Source organism: Lineus longissimus, chromosome 6 (assembly GCF_910592395.1).
Source record: "Lineus longissimus chromosome 6, tnLinLong1.2, whole genome shotgun sequence".
NCBI classification, from domain to species: Eukaryota; Metazoa; Nemertea; class Pilidiophora; order Heteronemertea; family Lineidae; genus Lineus; species Lineus longissimus.
The window spans coordinates 6151176-6166737 of NC_088313.1; the positions used below are offsets into that span (position 1 = coordinate 6151176).

The 15562-nt window shown below is 40.8% G+C and overlaps 2 protein-coding genes across 2 annotated transcripts; one reads left to right on the forward strand and one right to left on the reverse strand.

Annotated features, from left to right (window-relative positions):
• Positions 1–2283: 2283 nt before the first annotated feature.
• On the reverse strand, positions 2284–4467 carry LOC135489499 (uncharacterized). The gene has a single exon (XM_064774878.1). The coding sequence runs from the start codon at positions 4465–4467 to the stop codon at positions 2284–2286; it is 2184 nt and encodes a 727-aa protein (XP_064630948.1).
• Positions 4468–13252: 8785 nt separating this feature from the next.
• On the forward strand, positions 13253–13771 carry LOC135489500 (putative nuclease HARBI1). Its single transcript, XM_064774879.1, has one exon. The coding sequence runs from the start codon at positions 13253–13255 to the stop codon at positions 13769–13771; it is 519 nt and encodes a 172-aa protein (XP_064630949.1).
• Positions 13772–15562: the final 1791 nt, after the last annotated feature.

Genomic DNA, 15562 nt, shown 5'->3' on the forward strand with positions numbered 1-15562 from the left:
GTAAAATGATGTTTACATCGTATTTCTAATCTTTTGCTCTAAAAATCAGGAATCTTCGTTTTAGATACCGTATACGCAAATATTTTTGTGAGGAAAGATTTCGCGATTTGGCCCTGCACTGACTATTTCGCGAGGAATAATGTTCGCGATGGGATCCCAAAAATCTTTGTAGAAAATTCCGATATTCTCCTGATCGATGGAATTGGTGCTAATCACTCTGAAAAAATCACAGAAATTCGTCACTGTGTGGTTGTTTTCCTAGAATTTTCCTTGTTTTGATTTATGTTCGCGGGGAATAATCTTCGCAATACCGAATTAAATTATTGTGTATACAGTAAGTAGGCATTTCGTGTGTTACTCAATTTCAAGAGTGCAATAAATCATTGCAATCGACTGATATTTTCTGAAATCGCCCTTGGGACATGGACTGACCTTACCCCTGCAGCCCCTTATGGAATCTTTGATCTTAAAAAAAGTAAAAACTACCAACCTACGCTATATTTTTTAGTTTTGTTATCAGAAACACAACCTAACAAAAAAGCAGTACACCCGGTAATGGTATTTCTAAGAATCTATGAACGTTTTTGGTAGTTTTCACTTTTTATAAACAATCACTATTCCAAGTTGTAAAGCCCATTTACAATGTACACAGCATCCTCATCAGAGGAAGCCCTATGCACATTTCATGTACATTTTTTTTGGTTTTCACCCTGGCCCATATTGCTGGATTGGCAGCCCTTTCTAAACTAGTGGAGATACTGTAAACCCCCTTATTTTCGCTAGTGACTTGATGACCGTATTTCACCCTTTAATCAAATGTCTCCTATGGCAATCTAAAAATGCATGATAAGAGTAATACAATTTCGTGCCTTTTACTTGTATTTTTGCGTTTAACGAGAAAAACATTTAAGAGGTTTACAGTACTCCAGAGGATTTTCAAACATGGTGGCTTTCCCGAATTTGACAATGGCCACCTGTTGGCCTGGGTCGTATGTACACACCCTCTTCAATGAATAGACCTCTTGCCTTAGTCTGACTCAGGGGCCGATTGGCCGGGGGTAAATTCTAATGGCTTCATGAATTGTGAATCCCTGTATCTCAAAATCAACTTGGCCGATTTTCGCCAAACATTTTACTGAAAGTCTAGATCAGCAACATACCATTTTTTTACAAATCTCTGTAGAATGTTTATCATGTCTACAAGCAGAAAAAGTTTGGTGAAAATCGGTCCAGTAGATTTTAAGATATAGGGATTCACAATGTATAAACGACATTAGAATTAGCCCCCCCCCCCCCCTCCATCAGCCCCTTTATCGGACAAAGGCAAGAGGTCTATACAAAACCCTCACCAACAGGATGGCAAAGCTGCTCAAATCGGGAAATCGACGATGTTCGAAATGCATTGGTTCACATAGTTCGGAGGATAATACTTACAAACAAATCTCTATTTATGCAGTAATGCCGAAGATGTCTTTGTAGATTCGAAATTCGCTGTCCACTCTCATGTATCAATGCCCCACAACCTTCACATACATGGAGCACCATGTCTAAAGCTGGCAGTCTTCATTCAATGCACAAACGTCTAATGTGTTCTGATGGTAGAAAGCATGCTGGAATCTTGACAAAAGGAACTATTAGGAATGATGATGTAACATCTTATGGTTTCCTTGACCCTATTCAAACACTAGACATTAGACAATATTTTCATGGACAGGGTCCCTGCAGAAACTCATCTGTTGAATAGATTGTTCTCATTCATGCACAGCTCTATTGTCTGAATGACAGAATACAAAGCAGGTGCTGTCTTTGAATAGCTCAGCACCTATTATTGATAAAATCCTCCCTTCCAAAAGACCCTATGATCCGGAAAAGTGTTACATTCTCCAGAGAGTAGGCCTAAAGGCACATTACGCAACCACAAGTAATCTCAATCAACAATGCATAACCAATTTATAAAGGGTAACAACACCTTTCACCCCCAGAGAGGAAATGGGGCAGTCTGACTCGAACTTCACTAAGATGGTCATGTAATCACCTTATAGGCCTAGTAATGACATAACATTCAGGGTGATCATAACGACCCTATTTCTTAACGTCTTAAAACGAAAGTGAACAGGCCCTTTCCTACAAGCAAACACTATGGCCAGAAGCTCTTTTTCAATCTGTGCATATGCTCGTTCAGTCTGAGTCAGGGTTTTAGATGCATATGCTATAGGGTGGTCATGTTGCATCAAGACCGCACCGAGGCCCCCCAATGAGGCATCGCAAGAAACCACTATCGGCTCAGTCTTGGAGCGACACAGTCACACCTTCATCAGTCAAAACATGACCAGTGTAATCTACCTCTGGCTGCGCGAACATGCACTTACTCAACCTGAACGTCAAGTCGTTTTCACGTGCTGTCTCTAGTGTTTTCCTCAGTACTCTACAATGGTGCTCAATGTCACCTGTGTGCAACAAAATATCATCGAAGATATTGGCGAAGTTTTCCATCCCAGCGAACATTTCTTCTATAGCCCGCTGGTATATCTCTGGAGCAGACTTGACACCCATAGGAAGACGTTTGTACATGTAGTGCCCCCAAGGGGTAGAGAAGCAAGTAAGCAGTTGACTCTCATAGTCCAACTGTAGCTGGAAGAAACCTTGATTAGCATCAAGTACTGAAAAGTACTTGCTACCCTGAACCTGAGTGAGTACATCTTCAAGTGTTCTAATAGGATGGGTCTCTCTGAGCAAAGCCTTATTCAAGAACTTTGGATCTATACACACGCGTACTGACTTGCCATCTTTCTTATGCACTACATGCAGTTGACTACACCAGGGTGTTGGGACACCGGGTGGTACCTTGGAAATAATGTCATTACCCTCTAGGAAATCTATTTGTTTCTTGGTCATATCTCTCAGAGCTGCTGGTATAGGTCTACTACCATATGACACTGGACCATCTTTGTACTCTGGATCAATGGACAGATGAAACTTACCAGGTAGCTTGCCAACCCTTTCATCAGGAAACCTGTCTGGAAAGTCCCTAAGTACCTTCAAGATAGGTTCTGGTACTTTCTCAACATTTGAAATGCGCTTCAGGAATTTGTCATCAAACAATGGCTGGTCTCTGACATGGAATACACACTTCACTAGGCCTAACCTTTCACTATCCTTTGCACCGAGAAGATTTGGCACATTGCCAGGTACAACCTCACACTCAATTGAGTGTGTTTCACCCTTCATGATGACATCAAATGTTGTTTTGCCAACAGGCACTACAGTAGTGTTACCAAAGGCAGTGATGGTAGATGCTGTGGACTTGAGCTGCAGGTGACCATGCTGTTGCATTCTGTCAAAAGAGGTTTTGGACATGGTGTTGCAATGAGCCTGTGTATCTATTTTCATTCTAATGGCACCACGTCCATTTTCATAGGGAGTATGCAGCAGTACAGTCCAAGTATCACCAGCACTGTCTCTAGTAGTTGATCTAGTCTTGATAGAGTATATGTGGAGGGAGTCCATCTCCTCAGTGGGCTCATAATCATATGACCATGACTGTTCTTCATCATAGTCACATTCACCATCGATGAAACACACGTTCTTTTTCAAGCACTTTCTCTCGAAATGACCATACATGTGGCAATGTCTACACTGTTGATCATAGGCTGGACACTGTCTAGGGGCATGTTGACGACCACACTTTTGGCATGACCCATGATACTGATTTTGGCTGTGGCTGCGACGTCCACGACCATACCCGCGTTGCTGAGCTACTCTTGGGGTTGAGCGTCCACGTCCATGATGTTGACTCGCAGTGGCACCTCCACGGGGATAGTTTGTGTACCCGCGACCCCGTGATCTAGATCGACTACCACCACACCCACGATAGGCTGCGTTCACTTCCTTATCACCAGCAGTGTTGTTATGCTTTTTAAACAACCCTGCACTTTCAGCACGTAGTTCGAATGTCTGGCACTTTTCAATCGTTTGCTGCAACGTCAGATCCTCGTCCCACAGCTTCTTCCTTAATACTTCGTCTTTGACACCGTTAGAAATCTGAAGAGACATCATTCGGTCCTCTTTGTCACCGAATTCACACAATTTCGCTAGGCGACGCAGGTCAGTGATATAATCTGAAATTGTCTCATTGCTGGCCTGCATCCGCTTTTGAAACTTGGTAATGTGGCTTTTAACCAGTTTCTTTGGTTCAAAGTACTTATCAAACGCTGAGCAGACCTTGTCGTACTTGTCCTTGTCAGCGTCTGCTTCGAACACCAGTTCATTTTGAAACACTTTCATGTACTGCTTCCCCATTTGATACAGCAAGAGGGACACCTTCTGTTTCTGTGCTGCTGTTCCTTGCCCACTAGCAAGGAAATATAGATCTAGTTCGTCCTTGTATTCTCTCCATGAAGTGGCGAGCACTCCCATGTCGTGAGAGGCGGGGGTGAACTTAGGGGGAAGTATTCCCTGAACGGCCATTTTGGATTCTGCTGTAGTGAATGTTCAAATGCACTACGAATGTACAACGATCCTGGCACTGATCCTGATCAGGCACTGATTCTGCCTCGACTAAAATCAGGCGGCACGCATAAATGTCAATAGGGGAAATCGAGTTTCTCACTTCTATTGATTCACCGATACTCTGCCTTTCTTTTCATGTCCTTGATTTGCGAATCCCACTTCTAGGACACCATGTAACGACCTCTGAAGTTAGGACGACGATAAATAATGGCCAACATAAGACACGAGTTGCGACTGACCCCGGAACTACTTTATTATAATGATGTATCAATACGCAATACACTACAGCCATATATCTAGGTTTGAAACATGCTTGATACTCATGAAATATGTTGAGGGTTAAAAAAACAAGATCCCAGACATTAAAAAAATTCTAATAATAAAGTCATTATTTAGTTATTTCAATTTTCAATTTTAAACTATTTGAATTTCCCACCACACACAACTTTAGATTAGTTCCACATGTGGCCCCTAGGGATTTGTTGATGATGTAGATCAGGCTATTCAGAACAAAGCAAGATGGCTTCCGCATACAGTTCAGAGAGTGATAGTTCATACAAGAGGCAGTTAGATAAATGTTATCTATATTGAATTATATTATGTGACAGATCACACCTATCTCATCTCATGACTCTCCCTGATGGAAATAGATACTCCATACAAAATTATGGCTATAAACTTGACTCAGTGGCAAGATAAAACTTAAAATCCCTATGTTCAATTTCCAACTATCCGTTAGGCAGATGTCATTAGAGGAGACCAGCTAGACTGACTAACAAGAATAATTTATAAGCAGATCATATAAATTATTAACATATGACATCACAGCCTGTTGTTAGCCTATAGATACAAAATTATTAACATTTATACACGAGAGCACAAGTTTTTTGCCAGAGGGCAAGAAAAACCCATGCTTACGCAGGAGGGACCAACTTATGGAATGTTTTGAAATATGTAGATATCACAAGAGCAAAAACAGCAAACCAAATTTCATTATCCCATTCAAACCCGTCCAAAAAAGGAAAAGAAGAGAGAAGTCAACATCAAGAATGAGCATGGTTAATCATAGTTCTCAAACAATGAGAACGGTTCATTCTTATAGTATCCCAAGAAAGAGCAGGTTTCATTACAATAGTTTTCTGAGAAAGATCATGGTTCATTGATAAAGTTTTCTCAGAAAGATCATGTTTCATTATCCTAGTTCTCCAGGAAAGAGCATGGTTAATTGTTACATTACTCTAAGAAAGAGCATGGTTCATAGTTCGCCAATAACACTTTCTAGATGTGAGATTTGACTTCTAAAATAAATATTACCGTTTTTCCAAAAATATTAAAAAATTAGATTAATTACTTTTTGGAATACAATAAACTCATTTATCATGGGCAAAAGTATGCTTTCATACTAGAACATTGAAAATGTCAATAAAAAACAGACTTCATATATCAATTTTAAGAGCATTAATTGATATAATTGATATTTGTCCTCCCAAGTAGGGCAATAGCCTGATCTACATCACAACTTTGGTGAACCCGCCGCCTGGCTCTAACAAGCCAGTTGCTAGCCTGATTAGGTAATCTAGTTGTCAAACACATAAATGGCTATATCTTCAAAATGGATGTAGCAAATTGCATGGGGTTTTCTGTATTGTATAGATTGTTAGGTGCAATTTTGCAATCGTCTTACAGCAGGAAATGGCAAAATACCTTGAGTCATGGCCTTTAAGCTGTTGCAATAAAATAGAGTTGACTGTACCATTGACAATACCATCGATTTCTAAGCGACAACAGCAACGGTTCATTTTGTTGATTAACAGTTTTCTTGGAAAACATGTTTTACTATAATGTCTCTTTGAATTGCAGAGGCTACTTTTTCAATGTCTTATGGGTAGTCACATGAAATTAGTCACTTTCTTGACCTAAAACTGAAAATTGTGTGCAATAGCTCTCAAATACAAATTCGGTTGCAGTTTTCATAGTCATCAACAATGTTTCTGATACGCTGCTGCACATCACGGTACACTCTCCTCTGCGCTGTCCATTCTCACCGGCTTCAGCTTGCACCATCTGCACACGTGTCAGTGACTCTTCTTGTTTTAAAACGTCAAGGAAACGCCAAAAATTTCGTGGACATGATGTACTTTTTCATTCGCTGACAGATTTTCTCAATCGAATGCCATGACAGAACTGATTTCAAAATCGTATGCCCCGCCTTACTTAGCTGGTTTCTTTTTGTATATGCCCCAATCTTCCATGTAGGACTCCAAATGCATTCCCCGTTTCTGTTGTGCAAATTCGTCAGAACTACCAAGAACCGTATATTGGCTTCTTGGTTGCAACAATAACCATGTCCGTAAATGACTATGATCATTCATTTGCCTCCAATCTCCAGTTCCTGGGTTTACATCAGTTTTCATATTAATTATGCATCAATTTCGATGTCTCCTTTTTAGCTCACCTCTTAGCAGAGGTGAGCTTATCCCATACCGTGGCGTCCGTCGTCCGTCGTCGTCGTCGTCGTCGTCGTCGTCGTCGTCGTCGTCGTCGTCGTCGTCGTCGTCGTCCGTCGTCCGTTAGCAGGGCACGTTTCGTAACTGTTAGAGCTATTGAGTTGAAACTTGGTACACATGTACCCTTATGTAATGACACCTTGGAGACCAAGTTTCGGTCCGATTCGTTTCATGGTTTGGCCACCAGGGGGCCAAACGTTAAAAGTGAAAACATGCAATATCTCCCTTAATAATAGTCGGGAAATTTTGAAAAAAATATGGTAGGTACTTCTAGCAAAGGTGCATCATATATCCTCCGGGTTTTTGATTTGACCTCCTTTTCAAGGTCACAGAGGTCAAATGGTGTAAATTGGCCGTTAGGATGTAACGATGGCACGTTTCTAAACTGCAATGACTATTGATACCAAATTTGGTACACATTTACCCCTTAGTCAGGTGATCTCAGGGACCGAAGTTTGGTCCAATATGATTCACCACTTGACCACCAGGGGGCAAAATCCAAAAACCTTAAAAATGTGATTATTCCTTAACTTCTTGCCCGATTGCCACCAAATTGATATCATAGGTACATCTAACCACCATACAGTATATGTCACACAGGTTTTTAATTTGACCTTCTTGTCAAGGTCACAGAGGTCAAATGGCGTAAATTCGCCGTCGGGCCGTAACTATGGCACGTTTCTTAACTGCAATGACTATTGATCACAAATTAAGTACACATGTACCCCTTGGTCAGGTGATCTTAGGTACCGAAGTTTGGTGCGATCTGATTTGCCGTTTGGCCTCCAGGGAGGGGGCCAAATCCTAAATTCTTCAAAATGCCATTAATATTCCTAGTAATGACTTGCCCGATTGGCACCAATTTTATATCATAGGTACATCTAATTCTAACAACCATTCAATGAGTCACCCGGGTCTTCTTTGATTTGACCTACTTTTCAAGGTCACAGAGGTCGAATGTACTGTAAATTGGCCATTTTGGGGAAATTGTAATTGCTTGGACCTACATCAAACCTAACACTACATGACACAATACCATGCTCTTTATCCATCTTTCCACCACATGAGGTGAGCACAATGGCCCTGGCCATTTCATTATGTGGATCAAGGGATATTTCTGCCGTTTTGAATTTTCAATACACACTGTTGCTGGCATGGAGATGAAGTTAGCAGCGATCCAAAACAAGTAGGATTTGGGTTGCTATTCCTCCATTTGGTGAATAAAGGGGAAGAATGCCTCATCCAGATAACCAAGCATAACATCAGCCCTCATCCAGCGCGTCGGTGACTCTGCTACTGTTACATTCAGTGGGAGATTGTGCTGCACCTCTCAATGTGATTTGGGATGTCCGAGCTAGTTTCCTTGATAAGCCACAGGAACAAGTCTTTCAACTTTATTGACGCACGCACACATTTGACAATTTAACTTGATGTTTGGTTGATCTGATAGGTCCATTATCATCATACGGCATGCACAGGCTCTTCATTATCTTCTTGTGCTTTTGAGGGCTAGCAGCCATCTGTGGTAATCCTGGGCACAGTGAACAAAGTTCTCCTATCCCAAATGTTAAAGGCGTTCCACAGCTTTCTGTGATTCGCCCCTAAAATAAAAAACAAGAACTTATAAAATGAGAAAAACAGACTCATATTGTCGTAAGGTTGCCATTTCATCATCAAGGTGAGGCACTCGCAATAAGTCATGGGTGTGGGCGGATGAGCTCTTTTAAGGTCAACGGCCAACTAGTTAATCCCTAGTATTGCCTAGAGGGAACTAGTCACTCAGGTGACCAGACATCTAGGTGACTGGTGGCCTTGGGCGTAGAGAAGTCGTCAGGTAAGACCAACCGGTATGTGGATATGTCCAACAATCAAGCTTCAGCCATGGGTGGGTAAAATAGTTGGACTGAACTCTGAAATCTAAACCCGAATAGGAAGAACACGTTAGCCCTGCCTGGTAGGCAATTTTCAAGGAGAAGGCCACTCCAAATTCAAATTACATTCCCAACCCAATGAGAATGGTGAGGCATTAACTATCAACGGTATTATAGATCATAAGCTTAATTAACAATTTCTGTGGCGTTCACATGGTAACTATTCACTTTTAGCTCACCTCTAGGGAGCTTATACGATACCGTGGCGTCCGTTGTCGTCCATTAGTGGAGCACGTTTCGTCACCGCTAGGACTAGATGTCTAAAACTATGTGTGATGGTAGCTTTGGGCAATGTGTGTATGTGAAAATAAAACAACTGCAACAATCTTTTTTCTCAGATGTTTCGTGTTCTTGGTACTTTCTCAATGAGTGGCATAATAAATTGATCAACCTGGTTATATATTGCTGCGAACAGAGATTGTAGTTTACGCTACGTCCTAACAAAAGCCAACCGCGACCTCATACCATGTTTCGGGTTTGTTGTTATTTACATTAATATTGAATAAATGGGGACACCAAAAACAGACGTGAAAACAACCGACGTTTCGCTTTATTTAAAGCTTCTTCAGGGTTTCAGTTACATACGAAATATAATGTCAAAACTATTTTTACAATATATATACTCTAGATATGATGTAACGTCATTAACACTGCAGTGGCGTATCTGTTGTCCGACCGCGTGTCAATGTTGACAAGCGGACCACGGCCTGGCCAATCATGGACCAGGGCGAGAGGTCAGAAGTCATGAAATGTAAACAAACATTTGCTCTGATGGTACCAGGTTTAGCCAATAGGTGGAGTTTTTGTTTACAAGTGCTGAATCACAACCAGTTTGTGATACGGTATGTCTCTGGTAAAAAGATGATAACATCTGAGTTTTGAGATATATAGAGACAAAACAACACTTAATTAAAGGTCTATACCGACAGTAAATTGTCCATAACATTCAGGCCAGTGGGTTTGTTGCTCCTGAGAGTATGGATCCAAAATGACTCCCTTTGTAGGAGTTGAGTGTTTAAGTGAACATCTGGTACATTTTTGATTTTTTCAATGCCAGTGACTTTAAAGTTTTTGATTTTATGGCCTGGAGAATTGAAATGGTTTGCCACTGCAGTGTTCCTGCCGCACCTTATGTTAGAACGATGTTCGTTCATTCTCACTTTGAGTTGCCTTGAGGTTTGACCTATGTATTGAAGGTTACATTTATCACAAGTTATTAAATAAATGACATTCTTTAAGTTACAGTCCATTTTCTGACGAATGCCATAGCGAGTATTAGTAATACTGCTTTGAAATTTAGAATCTTTCACCATAGAGGAACAGTTAGTACACTTGTTTTGGAAGCATTTGCCGTTGCCTGGAGGCTGACTTATGGTGAAAAATGAGTTACTATGACTCCTAGTGGGAGTGTCCTGTTTCACTTCAGCTCTGGTTAGAGTGTCCTTTACACTTTTGCATTTCCTATAGCTAACCAGTGGAAGTGAATTCCTGAGAACAGATTCCAATCTTTCTGAGCTCAGTGGTACATCCCAATGTTCTTTAATTATTTTGTTGAGATCAGGTAGACTTGGGTTGTACGTAGTAACTAGTGGGATAATGTCCTTTTTAGTGTTATCCCTACGATTTGCTTTTGTTGTAAGCAGTGTCTCTCTATCTAACAGTCTAGCTTTCATTATTGATTTCTTAATGTCAGTCTTCTTGTGTCCCCTTACTAATAATAGTTCCATTAGTCTATCTGTATGAAAATCAAAGTCCTTGACATTAGAGCATATTCTGCGTATTCTGATAGCCTGGCTGTAGGCTATTCCCTTCTTAGTATGGCCAGGGTGACAAGAATCAGAATGCAGGTATGTGTGGCAATCAGTGGGTTTAATGAAACGATTGGTTGACAGTTTGTTGGATTCATCGAAGTGAGTTTCGACATCCAAAAAAACAATCTCAGTATCACTGTATGTCATAGTAAATTTGATGGTCGGATGAAAGTTGTTGAGGTCTTTTATAGTCTCTTCTAGTTGTTCAGGTCCGTGTTCCCATATTAGGTCAATGTTGTCAATGAAGCGGACATAGAAAGTTGGTTGGAGGGCTCTGTCTTTCCAAAAATTTTGTTCTAGTTGACCTAGGAAAATGTTGGCATAGGAAGGGGCCATTGAGGTGCCCATAGCTGTGCCTGAGGTTTGGATATAATTTTTACCATTGAATCCAAAATTGTTTGTGGTCAGAATGATTTCAGTGGCTTCCACTATGGTTTCAGTCGGGATTTTGGTATTTTCCCTGGCGTCAAGGGCAGTTTTGATGGCTGCAAGTCTGTCGTCGTGCGGGATGTTAGTGTAAAGTGACATCCAGCGTCACCAATAGGGGTTTGTGTCTCGTTTTACATGGTGGTCTGAGTTAAACTTCTTTAAGTTTGTTGAGAAAGTGGGTGGTGTCTTGAATATAAGAAGGAATGTCTTTGACAAGGGGTCTGAGATAATGATCTACAAATTTGGATAGTCCTTCCGAAGGACTGTGGTTACCAGATACTATGGGTCTATCTGGATTGCCGTCCTTGTGGATTTTGGGGAGGGTATAAAACTTTGGGGTTCGAGATTTATTGGGCATTATGCTACCCGCTGTTTCCTTGTCGATGCAGTCGTTGTCTGCATTTGTCATTAGGAACGTCTGGATCAATTCCTCATGTTTTTGGGTGAGGTCCTCAGTGGTTTCTCTATAGAAGAGAGGGTCTTCTAGCTGTTGTTATTTACATGTAATTCTATTGGCTGAGGTTTGAAGGGGACGTGGCTTCCTAGAAATATAGTGTGTAATCCCGGCCGATAGGAGGCTCTTGATGTGCGTACTAGAAAGGAAAATGGCGGTTCAAGTAAATGATGCAGCGAGTTACAAAGGGATAATTTTACGAATTACATAAAAAATGAAATGAAAGTAACTCATTGCCATGTACAGAGGTAGGTAAAGATGTCAGGCATCCGAGAAATGTTCATTCGATGACTGATACCAGTTGGTCCATGACATTTGGACCAAGGGGACGAGCGGTTGGCAAGGTATAGATCCAATATGAATCTCTGGCTAGCAGACAATTTTCTAGTTCATAAGTTCTCTCATTTTTCGCTTAAGGTAACTTTTCAAGTCCATATATACGGAGGTCTTTAATAGAGTGATTACTACTATTAAAATGCGAGCCAATAGATGTGGGTTTCTTATTGTTTATACCAGAGCGGTGTTCGTTCATTCGGGTTTTGAGTGTCCTTTTTGTCTGACCCACATATTAGTATTTACACTTGGCATATTCAATGAGTAGGGATGACAACAAAAAAATAAAGTTTTCCTGATATCAATTTTGATATATCTGGAAAGAGCTAACAAAAAGCTGCACGATGATACTTGAATCACTTTGATAGGACAAATAATAAGGATGTTATGGTCATTTTACTGAATTCGAACATGCCCTTTTTCGTAACGGTAGAAACTATAGAAAATAAAGGAAATTAGACCGTAATTATTCAAAAATTGGCAAAAAACAAAGGAAACTTGAAAGTCGTATAACTTTTTTATAGTTTCGAATATTGCCACAATACTTTCAGAACTAATATATATATGCTAGTATTATGTTTTTAAATGATTGGATAAAGGGTTATCTTCATTAACCTATTAACTGCGTAAGATGCCATATGACGTCCTGGCCTAAAGACAGTGCATTGCGTAAGAGGTCATATGGCGTCCTATGTTTGTGATTAAAAATTACGCGGTTAACAGGTTAATCTTTAAGTATTGTTCATATAAATTTTTAGTAGTAAGGCACCCAAATAGAAGCGATGACATTCGGTATCGTCAAGTAACACAACTTGATCAAAATGGAAGGTAACCCCTTAAAGGTTTAAGAACTTGCTGATTGTGCATAGGCATACTAGAAAACACACTCTTTCCTCATCTTTTTATCATAGATTAGTATCATGTGCAATGAGAAATCACTAATTCCCATGTAGTGCTCACTGACGGAATACATGTCAGAGTTCATACAGATATTGGGCCGAATAAATAAAACCTAGCATTTGCTATTTCTAGCCATTTTCTTGAAAAGTCATTAATAAAAACGAGCATTTGCCTGGAAGATGAAGCAAGTTCTCAACTAGACGAAGCAAATGCTTGTACGCCGAGCAAGAACTTGGAACTTCAAGAACATGCTTGAATGTGTATTAATAACAACTATCTTTTTCTTGCATGACAGAGCATTTGCTCACTATTAATGCAAGCTACTCTGGAGGTGCTTGTGCATTTGCTTCGACAGGTTTGCAGCAACACTGCACGGATATGTTTATGCGAATTCGACAACAGAAAGTTTACAAAAATCACATAGATCGAGATGAGATCTCACCAGCGACTTATCGCAAGTTATTTCGTTTCGAGGAAGAAAACGTGGAATGGCTTGCAGCGACATTTCTGCCCGATACAGTCGAGAGCAGAGGCGGGTGTATGACTCCATTGGCACGCATGGAGACTACGTTACACTACTTGGCGGATCCTGGTTACCAGACAAGTGTGGCAGAGCTGATGGGCGTTACGCAGCCTACCGTTTCCAACTGCGTTTCCAGCACTATAAACAGTATTGCTGAGCAACATCCACGATGGATTATTTTCCCATTTTCTGATGCTGATGCCACCCTGGCAAAGGAGCGATGGGCGGATAAGCTCGGCTTTCCATTTACGCTGGGAGCGATCGACTGCACTCATGTAAGAATTGACAAGCCTGGTGGTCCGTTTGGCGACGAATTCATCAATCGAAAGAACTTTGCCTCCTTTAATGTTCAGGCGACATGTGACGAAAAGTAGTCCTTTACAAGTGCCGATGTAGGATGGCCTGGATCAGTGCACGACTCGCGTATATTCCAAACATCGGAACTACACGCTCTGGTTTCAAGGAACGTTCATGGCGTTCTTCTTGGTGATTCTGGTTATGGAATTGCACCCTACATGATGACACCGTTTACTGACCCAAATACTCCAGCTGAACGATACTTCAACCGCGAACATGCGAAAAATAGAGTGGTAATAGAACAAGCTTTTGGACAGTTAAAAAGACGGTTCCCTATCCTCCGTTATGGCGTCCGACTAAAACTAGACAACGTACCCAAATGTATAATTTCTTGTTTTGTTTTGCACAATATTGCAAAAGTGTTGAACGATGCTGATGATTTTGACGATGAAGAGCAGGAACATGAGGTTGACGACCAGGGTCAAGAAGCACCTGCACCCTTGGCGGCTCGGCAACTGCGACTGCAATTGAACCAAAAACGCCAAGAGATCACAAACTTCCTGTATGACAGACATCACCAGCGTGTATAACTGATCAAAGAGAATGTAAAATCTTGCCATGTTAAAGGCGTACCTCTAGGAAAAATAAACAAACCCCTGTGTTTATATGTTGATCCACAGTTAATAGGCCCTCAAGGGGCAATAGAGTAAATCACATGGTAATTACATGTGGATCCACTTGATTACGCTATTTGAAGCTTGTTGACGGTATTTCAATAGCGTCAACAAGCGTCAATTAGCATCAAGTGGATCCACACGTAAACAAAGGGGTTTGTTTATTTTTCCTAGAAGTATCCCCTTTAAGGTAGGTCCACACTACGGAAATGTTTGAAAACATTCGTTTTTGAACATTTGTCTGTAGTGTGTACCTGCTGTCTGTGACGCAATAACCTTATTTGTGTTTTCGCAACATCACGCTGCCATTAACCATCCTATTTTGTCAAACCACATATCAGGCGGTGCCGTATAGTTTTGGCAATTTTGTGTGAAAATTTTAACAGGATGGATTGAAAAATACATTTTTTGGTAATGCATCGATCATTCAGCATAGGGAATCCCTGTACATTTTTATGTACAAACCCGGTATATGCTTTGACGAAATAGGATGGTTAATGGCAGTCTGAGGTTGCAAAAACCCAACAAAGGTTATTCAGAAACAGATAGTAGCTTTAAGTATACTCAAGGAGTGTTCGCGGCTGTTCTTTATGACATACACAAACAAAATAAATTTGAATAAGACCTGATTTGAATCTATTTTTTCTCTATATTTGCTTTAGTGCTTACATTTGATAATTTATGGGGTCAAATTGTCGTTCAACAAAGAAAGGTATGAGACTGGAATCTCGGGATCGTCACCTGTCTGCTTCTGCTCGTTTGGCTGTTCAAAACATCTTATTTTCATCCTCGTAAGCTTCAGTTGCTCCAAAAGCAAGAGTCTCTGTAGCTCAGGTGTTGACAGATTCTTGGTTTCTTTGGTTTCGGAGTGCAACAGCCTTTTCTTTGGAACCTTCAAAGGAACCGGTGTTGAGCAACGACTTGGTGGAGGTGTCACCACGGTTGAACTGCTTGGACTCAATTCAGGAGGAACATAGGAAGCCTGAAAAATCATTTCAACGATAGTTTAGTTTAATTTGAAACTTGATGTTCCCTTTAGACCAACAAGGCCTTTTCAGAAAGGTGATAAGTTCCTCAATCCGGGTTGGACTAAATACCTCACTGGACCTCACCTGACCTCACCGTGCCTCAACGTACCTCACCGGGACCTCACCGAGACTTCACCGGTACCGTATTAAAAAGCATTAAAAAGGT

Bases quoted from the DNA above. Each gene is read 5' to 3' on its own strand.
- LOC135489499 (XM_064774878.1), bottom strand. From the start codon at position 4,467: ATGGCCGTTCAGGGAATACTTCCCCCTAAGTTCACCCCCGCCTCTCAC.
- LOC135489500 (XM_064774879.1), top strand. From the start codon at position 13,253: ATGTTTATGCGAATTCGACAACAGAAAGTTTACAAAAATCACATAGAT.